We start from the raw sequence: 20,747 nt of genomic DNA, 5'->3' as shown, positions 1-20,747 counted from the left end.
AAGAATTATACACAATCAGAAATATTCAACCTACAAAAGAAAAAGGATTTATTACTCTAAAGTTTTTAGCTGAGCTAGATTTTGCTTTAAATTAATTCTTGAACAAAAAAAATGAATTATGACAGACGAGTTATATGACCAAAAGACAAGCATGAAGGTGGGTCAGCGACTTTATGACCAAAAATCATGCAAGCAATAGATTACTAGTCCTGCTGATTAGTAGTCCAGTACCAATCTTGACCATGTGACTGACATCATACATTTACATCTTCAGCATTCAGTAGATGCTTTTATCCAAAGCGACTTACAGTACTGTGAGTTATATTGTCTACAGTATATTGCCTAAGCAATTGAGGGTTAAGGGTCTTGCTTAAGAGCCCAACAGTAGCAACCTGGCAGTGGTGGGGCTTGAACCATCAACCTTTCCATTACTAGCCTAGTACTTTAACCAGTAGCCTACAAGTTCCATTTACAGACTACCACAGCATTTTGAGGAGGAATTTTATGCCATCTGTGATTAAACTGAACCTTGGTGATTATTCACTTATTGAAGGTTATCGAGGCAAAATAATGTTCTTCCTGTAATGAGGCTGGGGGTTGAATAATGGTGCACAGGGACATTTGGTAGAAGAACTAGATGTTTTTATGGTGCGTTTCTGTCATTTTGTCCGCTTCCTGAATATAGACACACTGTTTATGTTCTCATGCTTATCGAAATGTTCATGTATGTTTAATAAAATTAACCTCCTTATATGTTAAAAACTCTTTCAATATCGTTCGCTGCTTCTTTTAGAGCACTAACCCTGCCCTGCTTTAACAATGTGTTTCCAGGCATGTGCTGATATGTTTTCATCCCAATAGGATGCAAATGCATCCCATGTCCTATAACCACTGGGCCGCACAGAAAGAATAAATAATTATAGATTGCAACAAGAGCAATTGAATTTTCAATACTCATTAGGTGGTATTGTCCCCAATCACCACTAGGTGGGAGCAGCATTTTGTTGCAGCGAAGAAAGCGCAGGATTCACATGAATTTTTCATTTTACAGTTACTCTATTTTAAATTCCTCGGCCCCTGCCGGTCCATGAAATGTTATCTTATATGAAACCGGTCCGTAGTGCAAATAAGGTTGGGGACCCCTGCTATAAAACACACAGCACCTAGTATCAAATCTTTTATAGCTGTAGGAAAATTATAGGATAAAACGTTACTATCAGCACATGTCTGGCTGTTACTTAACTGAGCCTAATTGTGAGTATGAGCTTTAATTAATAATGCTTTCATCATCTTTAACCCCTCTGCTTTAAAGCTGCTAATGCCACTGCTGCGGATCACAATGAGGTGAGCACGCTGCGTGTGTATGTGTGTGTGTGTTTGCATCTCTTTTCTTAACCCTTTTTTTTTTGCTTAAACTGTGCAAGGAGGCATTAACGGATCTGTTACACAATAAACTGAATATCTCATAGTTTACCAGTGAGGATCTAGATCTGCCACAAAGCTTTTTATTGATCAACTTTAAACCGTATAAGACTGACTAAACATGAGCTACGAGATTGATGAACACTGTGATAAACAGTGTACATTCCTTCTAAACCAGAATGTTCATGAGTCTTTATAAATGTTTATCCAATTCATCGATTGCATTATGCTTCCTCTCTACTGCTGCTGACTTCCACTCTGACTAAGGAGAGCCGTGACTAACACGTGCAGTAGCCGACTGCATCTTTTCACCTCACCGAGTTCATATGGGGCTCAGGTTTGCACATGGAGAGTCACGCACTGATCTCCGTTATCCCTCGTCTCTGTGCAGGCGCCATTAATCAGCCAGCAGAGGTCAGTTATGAGAAAGCCCCTTCAGCACCCTCTTTACGAACGAGCCAATCATTGTTTGTGTAGGCGCCCAGCCTGCCGGTAGCAGAGATGAGCTTCGAACTCATGAGTCACCTGAGCGCCCCTACACTACATACAATTTTAAAGTGACAACCCACCAATCAGATTAGTTGCCTTTATTATGTGTTTCAAACAGACTGGAATAGTGACACCACCCATACTTGGATTTGGATAAGATGCTTTGCTTGCTAACAAATTATAATTCACCTACAATAACTACAAAACACTAAAGTGCACCAAAAAGCTGCTTAACTCGATATTTTAATAGCATTCCAACAAACTGATAATACTGGTCCTATCATAACAGGGTTTGGAGTAAAAGGTGATCAAAGTATCTGACCCAAACAATTAATTTTGTTTAAACCCTGTACTAAAACCATACAGACACAAGAAAAGCATCTCAAGCTCCTCTATGACACTTTCCAGGGGTAAGGTTTGAACTAAGGACCCCAAGATCAGTGTGGTAAAGGACCACATTACCTGTGGGGCCACTGTGCCACCCTGATGCAAAAAAATTAAGAACACTAATGCACTTCAAAAACTGTGAGCTTTTAAAGTAGTGACGCTCCCACCTCACTGAAAAGTAAACAGCCTATCAACAGGTCCCCACACAAAGTAACTGGATTGCTGACTGATGTGGACCCAGATGTTTCTCATGTTGCCGTCATGTGTTTCTTTGCATTGATCTAATTATTTTGTCCATGTAAACTCACTCATCAAAATTCACCTGCATCTCTCTCCTCTTTCCTCCGCAGAGATGGAGTGTAGGGGTCACAGGGTCCGAGGTCACTATCAGAGGCAGCAGGGCTACGCTGCGTGTCAGACCACGGAGAAAATCTCACGCCTAGAATGCGCAGGAAGCTGCGAGGACGGCGCCTCCTGTTGCTCCGCCCTCCGCACCAAAACCCGAAAGTACACTTTCCAGTGCACGGACGGCTCCTCGTTCATCCAGGAGGTGGAGAAAGTGGTGAAATGTGGCTGTACGAAGTGTCTATCCTAAAAAAAAAAGAGAGAGAGAGAGAGAGAGAGACGTAGACCCTGCCCCACCCTTCACTTACTCTCCGCTCTGTATTTGATCCTGTTTTTATATAAATGTTCACCTTTTTTCATTTCGAACGCTGATGGTCACTTCCATGAGAAGAGAAGATGGATTATTGTAAGATACAGAACAAACCTATTTTTTATTATTGAGGACAAACAAATATAGATTTTAGAATTGTTTTCTTTTGCCGTCATTACAGAACTGTGATCTTATTTTGTGTTTATTTCTATTTTAAATTTTCCTTAACATCACCTCAGTGAAAGACGGACGGCAGCCTGCTTCTCCGTACGGGTTTTTAGAATAAATCACTTTTTCACTATGGAGAGAAATGCTGCCACACACACACACACACACACACACACACACACACACACACACACACACACTGTTAAAGTCAAAAAGTTTACATACACTTATAAGGAACAAATATGTCATGGCAAATTAGGGACTAAAGAGTTGAAACACATCTATAAAGTCTATTTTTTTTCGATGTTCATTTTGCAATTTTTTAAAAATGTATTGCAACAACATACACATGCATATACCTTAAATATTAATTTGGAGGGGAGAAAGTTCTGTAATATAGTGTAACATTTATTTAACTAATTTTATATTAGTTTATTTAATTGACTACAGTTGGTGACCTTGCTCTGCCCAGGTAATAGGGTGAATTTGACTGCATCTATTAAAAATACATGGAAAAGCTCAGGTGGCACAGAGATAAAACACCCTAGCACATCAGAGCTGACATTTCAAACTCGTCCGGCTGGGCTAGGCAGCTACATGAACAACGATTGGCTGTTGTTCATACAGGGTGGGGAGCCGGATAGGGATTCCTCCTAACTGATGCAATTACGACCTCTGCTGGCTGGTTGATGCCGCCTGCACAGAGTCGAGGAATAATGCCTTGATCAGGGTGTGGCTCTATAGACACAAAGCTGATTTGCATATGAACTCGCCTCGTCCAGGTGAAAAGATGCAGACGGTTACTGCGCACGTGTCAGAGGGGGCGTGTCAGTCTCGCTCTCCTCAATCAGAAGTGGAGATCAGCATCAGTAAAGAGGAAGCGTAATGCAATTGGGTAATTGGATACGACTAGATTGGGAGGAAAATTGGGGAAAAATGCAAAAAAAAAATACATGGAAAATGATCTCATGCCAAGGTCAGGAGGAAAACCACAAGTGCTACCTTATGCCAAGAGAAGTTTTGACCAGATTGACAGATTATAATCCAAGAACCACCAAAACAGATTGCCATTCATTAGAAGCTGCTGGAACATAAATGACACGGTCCAAAGTCAATTAAACTTAAAGTTGCTTTTGGAGCAGAAACCTTTTTCTCTTGACATACTGTACATGTCTCTTAGATGTGTATGTAAACTTTTGACAGCACACACGAAATGTTAACCATGTGTATTTATTGTAAGAACCATGCCATTGTACTGCCCTGCCCCCCCCCAAGTTACAGTCGATATGAACCTATATTAATTTATAATATTTTTAATGTCCAGCTCACACACATTAGCGTGCTGTAATCTAGAACTAATGTTGTATTTTCACAGGTTGAATCGACCAATGAGACGTGAGTGTTTACCCAGTATAAAACCTTTAGTGGTGTTTTAAACCTTCAAAATGTGAAGTGTATATTTTTGTCCATAAGCTTCGTACGGTGTCAGAAATGGACTTCGCATTAGCAATGAAGCGTGTAGCTAATTCCCCTTAGGTATCTCACCTTAAACATGCAATATTTAGTATGAGTAACAGTAGCTCCACTAGAAAATGATAAAGCTCTCCTACAGATGTTTCTACTTTTTAAAGTCAATATATCTAGATCGTAAAGCTGTGAGTATTTTTTCTAAATGATACCCTAACCTTAACCTTATCCTTTACCCCCTCCTGTTAACACAATGCTGCTAAACTGATATCGTAGACCCGCACCACGATTAGGCAAAAACCGACATCATATTTTCATATCATGATAATCACCTACATTAATCATACCTCACAATATTATCAATGTTGTTGTTAAAAAAAGATTCTAGTAAATAAAATGAGACATTTAATTTAATATTACCATATTTTCCAGACTATAATTCACTCCTGGGTCCTAGTACCTCTCAAAATCTGCACAGAGAAAAAAACTTTAGTCTTTACAGGTATTTAATAAAAACAGCACAAAGGAAAGATATTTAATGTTTTACCTCAAATTATCAAATTGTGGTAAATATATGCTAATTCCTAATTAGATTTTGGAACAGGGCAGTGTAAAAACGGAATGTTTGTGGAATAACATTTCACAAGTACAGGGGTGAACAGGTAACAGGCCATGCTATCGTACAGGACCAGTAGTGAAGATTTACTGATTTACAAGCATAAAACAGTGAATTTAAAGACTTTATCTTCTACAGTCCAAAACAGTATTAAAACATTCAAATCAAATCAAAAATCTATATTAAATGCCCATGAAAATTGATCCCACAGATGGCATTTAAAAAGTGGCATGGCTCTGTAAAGAATATCACTACATGGGCTTGAGAATACTTCAGAAAACCGTTGTCAGTAAACACAGTTTGTCGCTGAATCTACAAAAGCATACAAAAGCATTTCTGGGCTCAAGCTCGATTGAGATAAACTGACGCAAAACAGAAACGTGTTTTGGTCTGAAAAGTCCACCTTTTGACTGCACATTTGTAAAAGCAGTGTTCATTATGAGCCATTTTAAAGCAACATATCTTGCCATCTAGAAAAGCTTTTTCAGAGACACTCCAGCTTGTTTCAAAAAGGCAATGCCAAAACTGTTTTACCTGTGTTTCAACAGTGTGGCTTTGTAATACAGGGACCCGCAGTCCAGACCTCCTACTGAAGGTCTCCTACTGAAGATGTATGATGCATTAAAAAGCACAATATTTGAGATCGGAGACTGTTAGGCAGCTAAAGCAAGCAAAAATAGAAAAAAATTAAACATTGTTAAAACAAAAGGTAACAGTAGTAAACATGCCCTTGTCTCAACTTTTTTGGAAAGTGTATAAGGAGATGGACAGATGGATGAACAGGGGTTGAAATGGGGTTGTACACTACATACCCAAAAGTACATGAACACCAACATCCATGTGTCATAACTCTTTTATTTTCTTGACCTATCTTTGCTGCTTCAACAGTCTCCACTCTTCTCAGTAAATTTTTAAACATACATTTTTTAATTTGTTTACATTAAGCCACAATAATATTAGTGCATTAGTTTGGGCATTAATAATAATAATGTTCCAATTTATTCTCCAATGATAAACAGATAAATATAGAACCTTTGCGGGCCAGGTACATTTTTCTGCTTTAAAACACTAAATTTTCTGGAATGGCTGGCTGAAACACATACATTTAATAATTAGGGCTATCACGATACTTTTATCCATATAGTGTAAATCTCTGACCAAGACATAAACAACTATAATGAAATACATGCCATGCACACTTTTGAGGGGTGGTTCTAATGTTTTGGCTCATCTGTGTATTTTTTCCATTAGACAAATTGTAAAATGTAATGCATCACAAAAAAACACTACCCTTTTAAACATGGGTGTGGCTGAAATAGCAGAACCCACTACCCACTACTGGTGATGTGGTGTCACCTGTGTTATCCATGTGGCTTGAATGCAAACACCACTGCAAAACAAAAAGTTAAATATTATATGGATTCTGCTTTGCTGTGAGGTAAGAGAAACATGTCTTGTAGTCTGGAAAGTACTGTACTAAACCACTGTGCACATTACATTTGTTTACATACCATTGCTCGATCACTTCCTGACTAAGCTGGCTAACATAGTTAGCTAACAGACACATAGCTAGTGACTTGCAAACACAGTCAATGACTGTCAACATAGTAACACATTTATGAATATTAGCTGACAGGGGTGTAACAATGCACATTTTATTATGTCTTGTTGATTTTTTTTGTGGATGCTGGTCTTTGCAGTGGATGCTGTATACCTGCAGTGCTTCGTGTCACTATGAACACGTAAGCATGCTTTATATCTACACTGTTTTGTTAAGACAGCACCTTGAGTACATTGACATTATGGACATGGAGCATTTGTGGCTTATTCTGGCTAGACCCGTATTAACTTAGACCCGTTGTCCCCATTAGTGCACACTTGTCTGCTATCAATAAGATAAAAACAAGATTAAAATGCATAAAAAATCAAAGCTCGGATCTTAAGAGGTTAAAGTCTAGCATGGTGAGTTCTTGTGCATCTTTAAATGACATTTACATTTAGCAGACACTTTTGTCCAAAGCCACTTACAGTTATGACCAAATACCATGCAAACAACTGAGGGTTTAAGGCCTTGCTTAGGAGCCAAACAGTGGCAGCTTGGTGGTAGCAGGACTTGAACTGGCAACCTTCTTATTACTAGTCCAGTACCTTAACCACTGAGCTACCACTGCCAAAACCTTAATCTGGAACCTTTATAAGCTTATTTTACTTGGTTAGTGACTGTACTTTTGCTGCTCTTGGTAAAGTCACTGCACAGTCACTACTGCATTCAATCTACTTGATTCATTTCTGCTCACAGACACACAACCTAAAAGCAAACGACTGTGCTATTTGGATTGCACATTAACTGGTTTCAATACTTAAATGCCAAAATTGATGTTTTAATGAGTTGATAAACCAACATTGACTTGCAGAGCTGATCAATCAGGACACAGAATTATAGACACACTTACAAGATGGCATCGTAAAGTGTCAACACATAGTAAAGCACCATAGACAAGCTCTAAATCTGCAACCACTGTATACATCTACTGTATTGTTTAATAGTGGTGCATGATGTCATCAGTTCATGAGCTTATACTCACATTCTAGTGGCTGTTTTTGTAGCATTTATAGCTGACTCTCATTTGGTAGCTAGCTATGAGCATCAAATCCTTGGTATTTTAAACTTTGTGTATTGTTACACCCCTATAAGAAGTTAACTTATAAAATTATTTATGTGATACTGCTTTCACAAACCAATGCTGCCCAAATATGCTGCCTATCTAGTACTGACTATATACTGAAGGGTCCATGATAACAGTATCGTGTGTTTATCAGGATGTTCTTTTATTAGAGATGATCGGCATATGTCTAGTGACGATGATAATAGTGATGATGATGGTAACGAAGGTGATGATGATTGTGATGAAGATGGAAATGATAATGATACAGTTGATGGTGAATGGTTCTGATGTATTGTAGAGGACGGTGCTTGTTCACTGATGAGCACATTATCTAATTGATCTTTAAATAAAACTGTTCCTTCCTTGTACGCAGTGGTTGCATGGATCAGTATGTGCACACTCACACAACAATGTTTAATAAGGAATTAAAACCTATATAATTAAGCTGAAAAAAATGCACGGTGTAGAAAACTGAATGCCAATCTACAACAAGAAGTCTAAGTATACAGAGAAAGAATACTCATTGATACATATAAGCAATTTTGCTAACTTGACATCATTTTAAGTTAAAATGAAAAACATTAAGTTCACTATTTAACCTTCAGCCTCAGTACCTGGTGGAACATCATTTTGCCTTGATAACCTGTAATAAGAGATTTTATTAAGTGCTTACCAGCTTCTTCTTTTGTAAAAGCTTCCAGCTCATTGAGGTTTGATGGTTTTTTTAATGCTGCAACTGCTCCAAAGATTTTCTACAGGATTTAAATCTGGAGACTGAGAAGATCAGGATATTCCAGGACTGATTCCCTAACCAAGCTTTGGTTAATTTGGTCTTGCTGGGAAGACCAATTATTATCAATCCCCCACATCATCACTGACCTGCCCCGATGCTTAATCGTGGGGATCGTGTTCTTCTGGTCATAATCCTCATTTTTCTCACAAGAAAACATTTGTAAGGTCAGGCAATGAGGCTGGACGCAGGACATTCCTGACCTGCAATCCAAGTTCTGTTTTATTCCAAAGGTGTTCAAGGGGGTTGAGGTCACGGCTCTGAGAAAACTATCATGTGAAAGCATGCCTTGGACTAATTAGGAGAAGTGTCCACATACAGGTGTTAATCTGTAATAGACACACCCTCTCAACAAAAAAAAACCCTGCACAAAAACCAAGCTCAAAACCAAGATGTGAACAAAACCGAATGAAAATCTAAAAGAAGTCTTTGTAAACAGAGAAAGAACATGTATTGATACATAAAAGCAATTTTGCTAACTTGACATCATTCTGAGTTAAAATAAAATAAAAAAAACATCAAGTTCTCCAGACAAATGTCCATGAGCACTATTATTATTTAACCTCCAGCCTTAGTACCTGGTGGAAGATTCTTCTGCCATGATAACCTCTCAAACAAGCAATTTCAGTAAGTGCTTACCAGCTTCTGACACCTCTCCTATGGAATTTTCAGTTTCTTCTCTTGTAAAAGCTTCCAGCTCATTGAGGTTTAATGACTTTCATGCTGCAACTGCTTTCAAAGATTTTCTACAGGATTTAAATCTAGCGACTAAGAAAATCACTCCAGGATATTCCAGGACTGATTCCCTAACCAAACTTTGGTTAATTTGGTCTTGCTGGGATGCCCAATTATTATCAAAGTTCAATTGCATCACAAAAGGCAGAACATTACTCCTCAAATTATGATGGTGTATCTGTAATATCATAAAACCAGTCATGATAATCCTCACCTTTCTCATAAGAGAACATTTGTGAGGTCAGGCGATGATGCTGGATGAGAATTCCTGACCTGCAATCCAAATTCCGTTTTATTCCAAAGGTGTTTAAAACAGTTGAGGTCAGGGCTCTGAGAAAACTGTCATGTGAAACCATGTCTTGGACTAGTTAGGAAAAGTGTCCACATACAGGTGCTCATCTGTAATAGACACACCCTCTCCAATAAACCTCTGCATAAGCTCAAAACCAAAGACTCGAGACGTGGGGTCACTGTGGTGAGCAACAGCTCAAGCACACCCTACAGGAGAGTACAAGATATTTGAGTTCAACCAATTAAGCTGCAACAACGTACCTGAAAGGACGAATAAAACTGGCACAGGACCATTCAGACCAGGGGTGCCCAAACTTTTTTTTGAAGAGCTGAAGTTTGTCATATTAAAATAACCAAGATGAAAATGTACAACAAGAAGAAAAACATCTAGTTCTCCAGACAAATGTCCATGAGCACTATTATTATTTAACCTCCAGCATCAGTACCTGGTGGAAGATCCTTCTGCCATGATAACCTCAAACAAGCAATTTCAGTAAGTGCTTACCAGCTTCTGACACCTCTCCTATGGAATCTTCACTGTTTCTTCTCCTATAAAAGCTATAAAAGCATCCAGCTCAGTGAAGTTTGATGACTTTCATGCTGCAACTGTCTCCAAAGATTTTCTACAGGATTTAATCTGGAGACTGAGTAGATCACTTCAGGATACTCCAAGTCTGATTCCCTAACCAAGCTTTGGTTAACTTGGCACTGTTCTTGGAATCATTGTCTTGCTGGAAAGTCCAGTTATACAGACGGAACTGTGATGGCACCAAGGAGTGTTGCACTTGTAGATCGCACTGCTTTTACCCTTCTGTCTAGTTTATCCCAAACCAGACTGTTCTGGCCATTCCATGATCTTTGTATTGTCTTCTAAGGTATGTCTGACTGAAGTTTTGGTCATAGTCTTGCTGTATGAAGAACACCTGATCAGCAAGTCAGAAACCAAAGGATATTACATGGTGCTGAAAAATGCTGTGGTAGCCTTTATGGGTCAGGATTCCAGTCAATATATGCTCTTATTGCTCTGATGTTGGTCCGTACTTGTCACTGTGTAAATCTATCATTTGGTTCTACATATATATTTTGTGGATTCATAAGACAGACTAAACCAGACCTATAAAACTGTAGGCTATTAGCTACACCACTAACTAATCCACAGCGGGAAATAAATATCAGTTTAATCTTCCAGTCCAATCCTAATTAAGTACAGATCTCACCTCAATGACAAAAACAAACAAAATATTTTCACATTTTTGGTATAAAACTCCATTTTATTATTAAGAACACACATTTCCACTCTGATTTCCATCAAAACACATAAAAACAACCAAACCAGAAAGAAAAAAAAAAGAAACGTTGTCATTGTTGCCACCGTTAGACGTGCAGATAATCAGTTGCATGATATGTTTTGATTTTAACACAATATTGCTAATATAGACATCACTCTCCTTGTGTTGCTTTTGGAACCAGGCTGTGTGTTCTATATTTAGATACAGTCATTTCATAAACCGTTTTTACAAAATAGGTCGTGATCACGATCTGAAAACCTAGTTATGTCTTCACACTTTCTGCAATAAACATGTTGATGTCAGATTTCTTTCAAATTGCAAGTATTAATCTGAATCAGTTAAAAAACATCATTACTAGAGCTAACACAGGTGGCAGAGACTTCTTTCAATCTCGGCCTCTAAAATATGCACAGACAACGGAAAACATCTGGACGAATAACAGATAAGGAGTTTGATTTCGATTTAAATAAAACAGAAGGATAGTAAAATCACTTAATTACCCCAAACACACAAAAAAAAAAACTAGAATATAATCATTCTGATTTTCTTAGAATTAATTTAGCCCTTTATTTATTAAATGTGGACACAATACATGTGGACACTGAAACCGTTATATTTAAACATCTGTTGTGATAAAGTGGTATCTGCGAGTATATGTGAACCTGCAATGATATTATATATTTAAACAGCTGGTTAAAGGAACTAGTGGTGGCTAGTTTGAATTTTGTTAAGGTAAAAGGGACACATTAATCAGCCAACCCAAGTTTGGTATCAGAAGTCCACCTATTCACTTCTGCTTTAAAAATACAAGCCTAGCTTAACTGAAAAAGTTAGCCTCCAGTTTAGACTTGTTGATTTATATTGTTTTATTTAATTTTATGGCTGAACTTTTAATTCTCGAAAACATCAGAGTTGCATTTGCTGAAGGAAACAGTCACAACATTAAAGAAAAGAGGAAACAAGCCATTCACCCAGAAGTACACACATTATATAGACTCAGTTAGGAATGTGCCATAATTACACCCCACCTTACACTCCATACCCTCCACACACCCCTCCAACTAGGCTGCCTAAATAGGGCAAAGACAAAGTCTGTGCAATTTGTAAGGTAGCTTGATGAAGTTGAACTGAAAGCTTCCATGTATTCATGAAGTACAGTGATACAAATTCATGTGACTGATTAGATCATTAACTAATCTGATTATGAACACATTCCTAATAAAGACTCTGGATATACGAGTTCTAAATAGCATCTAGATGAAAATAGAGCTCACAGCTAAAAATAGATTTCTTATATTTCATCAGAAATTCTGGAAGATCTACAAAACGTACTAACTCTGTTCAATAAAAATAACTACGCTATTCTCATTACATTCAGTGTTTAGGACTGTTTAGCTGGGCCATGGCAAAATTGTTTGGTTGCCACTGTCACTGGTTCATCGTGGTGACCGTGTTAACAGGAATCAGTACCTGGTTTGGTACTCATGATGCCATCTGTTAAAATCGTTATAGAAGAGAACGATGCTGCCAGATGCCATGCCTGTGATGATACATCTGCAGATGGAAAGAAAAAAAATATTAGGAGAAAATCTGATAAAAATTTACTATTTTTAGTTTTAATCTCACTTGACATCAATCCATTCATCAATACTTAGTGCTATTAACTGAAAAGGGTCATCTACGATCAGTTGCTGGTGTGAAAGTACTTCATAAATAATTGAAACAAAACTAGGTTTGGGAAGTGTGAGTGTGGGTACCTTTGGTCATGGGTCATGGCCATGGAGCGGATAGAAGCGTCACAGCCTGGATACGTGAAGAGTTGTTTAAGATTGTGGACCTGCCACATGGAGAGAACGCCTCTATCTCCTCCACACAGCAGGTACTGACCATCCTTACTCAACAACATTGCCTACACAGAGAGAGAGAGAGAGAGAGAGAGAGAGAGAGAGAGAGAGATCAGTTATTCTGTAATCGCTTACTTTATAATCAGAACACTGACAGGGCAGTCTAAAATATGACCAGATAGAGGAGTTGTGTTTGTTGATCTACTAGCACCTGACCATGGTCAATAATATGCAGCTGCTCCACCCCTTTTCCAGCCACAACAGCTTCCACTCACCCGGTGGGGCTTCTGTGTAAATTTGTGCCCATTCACTTACAGGAGCATCAGGCACTAATGTTGTCTGAGATGTTCCAATTTATCCTGAATGTGTTTGATGGACTTGAGGTCAGGGCTCTGTGCAGGCCACCGGAGTTCCTCCAACTTGTTTAACCATTTAAAGTCATGGTACAGGAAAAGGGCCTTTCCCAAACTGCTGTTACAAAGTTGATTTTATCCACCCGATAGTGATGGTTGAGATACCCAAACTTGATTATCAGTTGAGGTGTTAACACACCTGTGGCCAGGTGGACATAATTTTCCTGATAGGTTGGTAAGACAGCACTTAAAAACTGTGCTAGGAATAACAGGAGAGATCAGGTGGTGCAGCAGTCTGAGTTCGAATCATCAGCAAGCCAAGCATCTAGAAATATGTTTGGCTCTATATTTTGCACTGGCACCCTGTCCAGGTTATTTCTTTGTATTCATTCTTGCATCTTGTTCATGCATCCACCATACCCAATCATCTTACCCTTCCTCCCTCCATCCTTTCATCTTAGGTGGGTTTTAAGGCATTGAGACAGGAACAGGAACATTTTCTTAGAAAATGAGCTTTCCGGTGTCACAACTGATAGTGTTGATACTGCGTAGCTTCAGCTACCCTGGTTTGATGCTTGTCTTCCATTACTGTATCTCGTTTGGTGTTTCTCCCACTTCTGGTTTCTCTACCTTGCCTCTAGGTAATTTCTAGTTGTTCTAATGTTCTAATGTTCTTGGGAGAGGCACTGGATTCACGACAACCTTTATCTATTTGCAAAAAGTTTAAATAGATAAACTGATACACACTTACAAGTGGAATCTCCACCATGTCACCCTGAACCACTCAAACAGCTGTACAACACACTTGCCTACTTTGGCGTATTGAAACCACTCAATCTAGGACACAGGATGTTTTGGATAACACAAGCCTGTGGGCAGGCTTATGAAAATGTGGGTAGGGTTGAGTGGGGCAGTGACATAAATCACCTTTAATTGGCCTACATCAGACAGATACCAGAATTACTTTTAAGATAGTAACACTAGACAAAACACATATTTATATTTATCATCATCATTAACAGTTTTTCTCTATGGCAAAGAATAAGAAAGTGCACAAAAATGTCAGAAGTCAGTCCAATAATAGCTCTCATGACAGAACGTATGGTAATGTTGCACCGAACAGAGAGACAAACAACAGGACAAAACATTCAAACCAAGGTAAATAAAAACAGCTGCAGGTAAGTCGTTTACATGCTTTGGTTGGTGTGGGTGGCTGGATGGAAGCATCACTGAATGAATGAATTGGAAGGTAAACAAAGTTTTATTCCATAATTACAGCATTACATGCTTCAATGCTTGTATTTTATCCAAAACTACGCTCAGACCAATCAGCTACCATAAAAGTTCTAGTCATTTATTCATTTTATGAAGCAAGGTTTTTCATTACACTATAGAAATAACCACTTTAAACACACATCATCAGCAGTGTGCATTGTTAATATTTTATTCCCTTGTACCCCTAAATATAAACTTGAGAAATGGATTTCAATATTGTGTTTTATGTTTCAGAGCAGAGCGGTTTCAAGTGTCCTGTGAGAAAACGGTGCCCTGTGACGGTATGTTTGATAGCATCGCTACTGCTGCTAATCAAATACGTCATCTTCAGACTGGCCATCGGGTTCAAACACTGCTGTCCTTCTCTGAGTGAGTATGTTTGTCTAAGATAATCAGTCACACTTTTTCAATTCTTAAAAGTGATTTTAGGCTAAAACAATATCTAATCTTATATTAATAAAAATCTAATCTTTAAACTGTTTACAGTAGCAAGGAGCCTCGACTGCATGTAGTTTATCATATATCTGAATGAGATCCATTCTGGAACACAATAAATCCTTATTCACTTTAAATGTGTTTTACGGTCGGGTGGCACAGTGGTCTGTTATGATAGCCTACCAACCTGAGACCTGGATAGGTGTCTACACAGACATGATTGGCTATATCTGAAGAGGGGAATGGCTGAAGCCTGTCTTATGCCCAGTGTTTCCTAATGGAAATGGGCTTACTGTGACCCTGACCAAGAGAAAGCGGTTGATAAGAATGAAATAGATAAAAAAAAAAACATGTTTAGATAAATACTAAAAATTACAACTACAGTATAACTTGCTGTATAACTAGCTACATATAACAGTATTACTGATTTTAATATTCTGAATTATGCTATTTACTGCCAGAATCTCATAGTGATTTGTATTTAATATATGTAGATACATTTATTTTTAATAAGAGCTGATTAAATGTTAACATCAGCATTTAATGCCAGCATTTTGTACAATACTCAGTGTCACTGTAGTAACCAAAACTCTAAAAACTCTAAACCCTGACATGTAAAGTAGCTTAAACATTTAATTTTATTGTGTTGTGAATGAAAAAGACGCAATTTAAAAGCATTTTAGAGTTAATGATATATCTGTATGACAGCTATTATAAGGGGATTGTGAAATTGCCAATATCTCAGTGATTTGTATATATAAACACATTTATTTTTAATTTCTGAGCTGCTTAAATGTGAACGTCAGCTTTTATTGTCAGCATTTTTCTGTTACTGTCACTGTAATAACCATAAAAAAACTGTAAACCTATACATGGAAAGTAGCTTAAAGAACTCAAACACTTATTTGTATGGTGTTCTACAATTTTCATTCATTTAAAAGCATTTTTTAGTATGATTAAAACTGTATGATTATCACTTTTGCTGTTGCCTGTCTATACATGTCGTACACTATATGGGGCCAGCGATAGCTTGGTGGTTAAGGTACTGGACTAGTAAGCAGAAGGTTGCCGGTTCAAGCCCCGCCACCACCAAGTTGCCACTGTTGGGTCCCTGAGCAAGGCCCTTCACTCTCAATTGCTCATCGTGTTCCGCTCATTGTGTAAGTCGCTTTGGATAAAAGCGTCTGCTAAATGCTGAAAATGTAAATGTAAATGTAAATGTATATGGTCAAATATGTGCATACTAAATGTCGACCATTGTCTTGTTGAAACTGTCACAAATTTGAAAGCATATTATTAAAACCTGTTAGCAACCTGTATATGGGAAGTCCATATACTTTTGGACATATAATCTAATTAAGCTAAGGCATTTTAAAATGTATGTGACTTTGTTGCAGATTCTACACTAGGAGGCACCCGCAGGTGCTACTGAAGAATTCTTATATGAAGCTATGATTCTGTTTGGCCGCTCCTGTCCCCTGTTCTATGTAACACGCATGCTTTGATGCTTGTATTGCATCCAAAACTACTACCAGAAAGGTTTTTGTTTTACTCTTTTTACACAAGATGCATGGTCACATGACAGTTCTGCTTGGTTTGTTTAAGAGCGATTTAGACTGCATCAGCTGTGCATTATCTATATTTGATTCCCTTGTACCCCTGAATAAACTGTAAACCTTACATGTGTGACGATTTATACAAAATGACACCATGCTTGCAGGCTGCATCTGATTACATGTTGATCTGTATCCATTCTACTTCTTAAAATAATTAAGTATTATTATTATTAAGTATTATTTTATTTGCAAAAACACAAATTAAGTTTAATCTTTCATAATTACTGTATCTTCTATTCATTCCAACGTATGCACAATGCATATTTTCTGTTATGTATCAAAGATGTTACAGTATCCACTGTAAGAAGCTAAAATAACTGATTATGAAATTATCATAAATATATTAGCATGTGCTTATATAATAAAAGCATTTGTATGAATATTTGCTCTTAATCATTAGTAGTTGATTAACTGCTTTTATTATTGGAACACTGTGCTACACTTTTTTTTGTCTTGCTTACAATAAATGTCTGACTTATTTTCCCATAATAAGGAAACCTGTGACAAAATAATAAGGGGTTAAATCAGCAGGTTATCACTATAATAATACCAGATGTTGACCTTATGGAAAAGTATAACTCACCATTTAGAAAAACGTTTAATCTGTATTTATGTCCTGATAAATTGACCAAAACCTTTCCAAAATACCACAAACCTGGTTCCAGTTAAACACACAGCATGATACACATGTGTGTGTGTGTGTGTGTGTGTGTGTGTGTGTGTGTGTGTGTGCAAATCAAAATAGGACAGGGAGTTTAAAATGTGGGCACGTTCTGTCTGGGTCACTGTGGGTTTCCTCCCTCCTTCCATTAACAGAAGTAAGATTGGCTACATTAAAATGCCACTAGGTGTGCGAGTTTGTCTAAAGTAAATTCCTGCTTTGCACAGAGCAAACTGAAACAAGCTGAAGCAGTAAGAGATGTTAAAGAAGTGAGGAAAATCAACAACCAAGTCACGCAGCTGAACAACTGAAGCTGCTGCCACACGTCAGATAATTACATGAATAAGCACTGTTTCTAATAAACTGGCCATTCAGTGTATGATCGATTTTATGCATGTAAAATACCAGGACTCCAATGTCAGAGGTTAAAAAAGTGCCCAAAAGTGACAAACAAGGACCTACCTGACAACGACGACCATTCCTATCAATAGCAACACAGCTGTGACTGATTTACATCTGGTTTCGGCATGTAACAAATTCTGTACAAATGCAGCTGCCAGTAATTGCCAAAACCTTAAAATCACTACTCTTCTTATTTGTGGGATCCTCCCTGCTTTGGATATACAGGAGAGAAAGATACACAATTGCCGCTGCGCAACATACACAACAACCTAAAATGCACTTCTAGGCTAGAGCACCTATTTCATACATAAAATTTTTTGTTCATGGGAAGAAATAAGAACAGAGCATCAAACTGAATTGGGTTTGGTTAAGGTACCAGACTAATGACCAGAAGGTTGTTGGTTTAAGTGCCATCACCGCCAAGTTGCCACTGTTGGGCCCCTGAGCAAGGCTCTTTATTCTTTATTGCTTGCACTATATTCAGCCACAACTGTAAGTCGCTTTGAGTAAAATTCTACTAAATGCCGTAAATGTAAATGAAAAAATGATTATAAAGTGAATTGGAACACAAAATAGTCAATGTGGTTTGAAACACAGCCCACAAATAAAAGGTGTTTCCTGACAATGAGCCGACAGGTGTGATGGATGTGCTGTTTTTCGCCGAGTTCACCGATTCACCCTGCATAGTGTCCGAGTGGGCGTTAAGCTAGGGCCCACATTGTCTAACCAATCAGAACCGCTTCAGCTAGACTCTCCTGATGCCGGTCTGGCGTCAGCGTCCAGCAGTGCCGGGGCCAACGAGAGACAGATTTATTCCCTTCATGTGCTCTTCCTCCACTCATGTGGGCTGTGTTACATGGTAAAGAGTCCCCCAGGAAACGTAGATAATGTACTACAGCAAACATGCAGGCATCTTTTTTTTCGCTGTGGACTACAGACCATCGGTCAAATCAGCAGGAGTGTGACAGTACTACTACTGTACACTGTTCACCATGACATTGATTTACCAAGGGCTCAGTGTGTAAAAACACACGCAAACTTCTAACACCAGCAACAAGATGTACAAGTCTATTGGGTTGAAATTGCTTTGGTCATAGTTTTGTCTGTCTTCTTTACATTCGAGCATTTCTAGGTTCTAAAGGAAACTACATGTTGGGGTTAAAGCACAAATTTAGAGAGGGTCTGATACTAGTGTAAATAAACTCTTTAATGGTCTTACAAAGAAAAAAAAAATTATTTCTCTATCAAACATCTAAGAAAAAAATGATGCAGCTTTCATGGATGATTTTTCAGCTGCTAGCTTCAAGTTGACATACAGGTTAGCAAGGCTGTTCACTTAAAACCATCTACCAAAAACACGTCAACCAAGGTGTAAATACGACTCTCTCTACTGCTACCGACTTCCACTCTGACTGAGGAGAGCCGTGACTAACACACGCCCCCTTTGACACCTGTGCAGTAGCCAACTGCATCTTCTGACCTGCACGAGGCGAGTTCATATGTGGCTCAGTCTCACGTACGGAGAGTCACACACTGATCTCCGTTATTCCTCGTCTCTGTGCAGGCGACATCAGCAATTGTATCTGTTATGAGGAATCCCCTTCTGCATCCAACCCAATAGGCACCCAGCCCAACGGTAGCAATTCACCAGCTTGAGATGTCAGCCCTGGTGTGCTAGCGTGTTTAACCACTGTGCCACCTGAGCACCAGGTTGCTGGATTTTAAGCAGGGGATTATTTCATGCACGCAGCCCAGGTCGATGTAAAGCTCACTGGACTATGGACAGTGTTAACCACGTTCCAGAAGCTTCTAATTCTGTGCTTGCTGGATCACTGGAACCATTCGTGGCCATTCAGCAATTTTCTCTGAGCATTAGGTAAGATTTTGTTTCTAATCTTGGCAAAGAGACCACTGTTCCACATGCTTTGTAATGAGACAAACCAGATGTAACCAGATGTTGTCTATCATTATAACCAAGAAAAAGGTTAGGTGGTCGTGGCACAAAGTTAAATGACATTATACTGTAGAACTCCAGTCATTCAGTGACTTATTTCCCTGGTCATCCAGTCTGCCTGTTTGTCGGTGAGCTTTTGTCCCTTCAGAAATACATTAGCATGTTTTAACATGTGTTAGCATGCCTGTGTTCACTTAACATGATATCCACTCAAGATGTTTCCATAAATTATGCCTTCGAAAAGTGTAAAAGTGATGTTTTTCCCAACCCTTTCAAAAAATGCCAGTTGTGCTTCCAGCAGTCTGTATAAATAACGTCTCTTTTAGGAATGATCCAACATGGCTGCCTTGACTCACATCTCCGACCAACAGTGAGAACTTAAGAATAAACAGAGCCGTCGCCCCAGAGACAGCAGACAGAGCGCAGGCCGTTTTTCATCCCTCTTTCCTTCTCTTAATCTGTCTCTTTTGGGCCAAACTCTGTCTGGAGAAGACAAGGCCTGGATTTATAGAGACATTAATACAATCAATTACATATGTCTGGATGTTTCGGGGAGGGGAAAACTGCTTAAAGGGTTACTCTCCAATAAGGCTCATTTTTTCCAGTACCCATATACGCCTACTCAAAAACCAGCTCTGCAGTTGCGTAACCCATTGGTTTTAGTCTGCACCACTGCATGTGTGAGGAGTGTTTTTTAATGTAGCATTTGTTTCTTCAATCAGGAGCATTCATTATGGTTTATATTTAGGGATGGCGGACTACACTGACACCAAATTCTAATGGAATATACACTAAAGACTGGTCACTAATCAAAAAATGATGAATGAAATGTACACAATGGCAAGCAAACCCAGTTTAGAGTTCAGTAGTGCCAAAACCAAATGCACTGATCTACAGATACTGAAAAGTTATAGATGAGTCAACCTTCAACTACTTTTTTTCTATTTATTTATGCATTTTTTCTCCCATTTTTCTCCCAATTCAGTGAGTCAATTTGTCTTCAGCTGGTGGGGGATCCCTGATTTCATTAGAGGAAGGTATATTTCCGGCTCACGCCTCTTCCGACCCGTGCACAGTCCTTAGCGGATCCTTTCTTATTCACCCATGCTTACTGCACAGGCGCCTCTATTTGCTAATCAGGGTCCTTGCACAGCGTTTGAAGACCCCACCGACACAGTCCGGTCATCCCGCCCTAGCACTGCTAATTAAGCCCGCTAGATGGCGACCAGCCG

The 20,747-nt window shown here is 38.6% G+C and overlaps 2 protein-coding genes across 2 annotated transcripts in view; one reads left to right on the top strand and one right to left on the bottom strand.

Moving 5' to 3' along the window:
• Positions 1-3,377, top strand: part of slit2 (slit homolog 2 (Drosophila)) — a 107,463-nt gene extending 104,086 nt beyond the window's left edge. Inside the window, exon 37 of the mRNA XM_063008169.1 lies at positions 2,649-3,377. Within this exon, the coding sequence (XP_062864239.1) occupies positions 2,649-2,893 (245 nt within the window). The 3' untranslated portion in view covers positions 2,894-3,377. The remainder of the gene's footprint in view (positions 1-2,648) is intronic.
• Positions 3,378-10,936: 7,559 nt separating this feature from the next.
• The window catches only part of lrba (LPS-responsive vesicle trafficking, beach and anchor containing), a 244,934-nt gene continuing 235,123 nt past the window's right edge, over positions 10,937-20,747 (bottom strand). Inside the window, exons 55-56 of the mRNA XM_063009084.1 lie at positions 12,733-12,884; positions 10,937-12,529 (exon numbers count right to left, since the gene is read on the bottom strand). Of these exons, the coding sequence (XP_062865154.1) occupies positions 12,439-12,529; positions 12,733-12,884 (243 nt within the window). The 3' untranslated portion in view covers positions 10,937-12,438. The remainder of the gene's footprint in view (positions 12,530-12,732; positions 12,885-20,747) is intronic.

The sequence above is a fragment of the Trichomycterus rosablanca genome, chromosome 14 (genome assembly GCF_030014385.1).
Source record: "Trichomycterus rosablanca isolate fTriRos1 chromosome 14, fTriRos1.hap1, whole genome shotgun sequence".
Classification (NCBI taxonomy): Eukaryota; Metazoa; Chordata; class Actinopteri; order Siluriformes; family Trichomycteridae; genus Trichomycterus; species Trichomycterus rosablanca.
The sequence above is the reverse complement of the archived record's forward strand: the minus strand, read 5'-3'. Positions and strand labels throughout refer to the sequence as shown.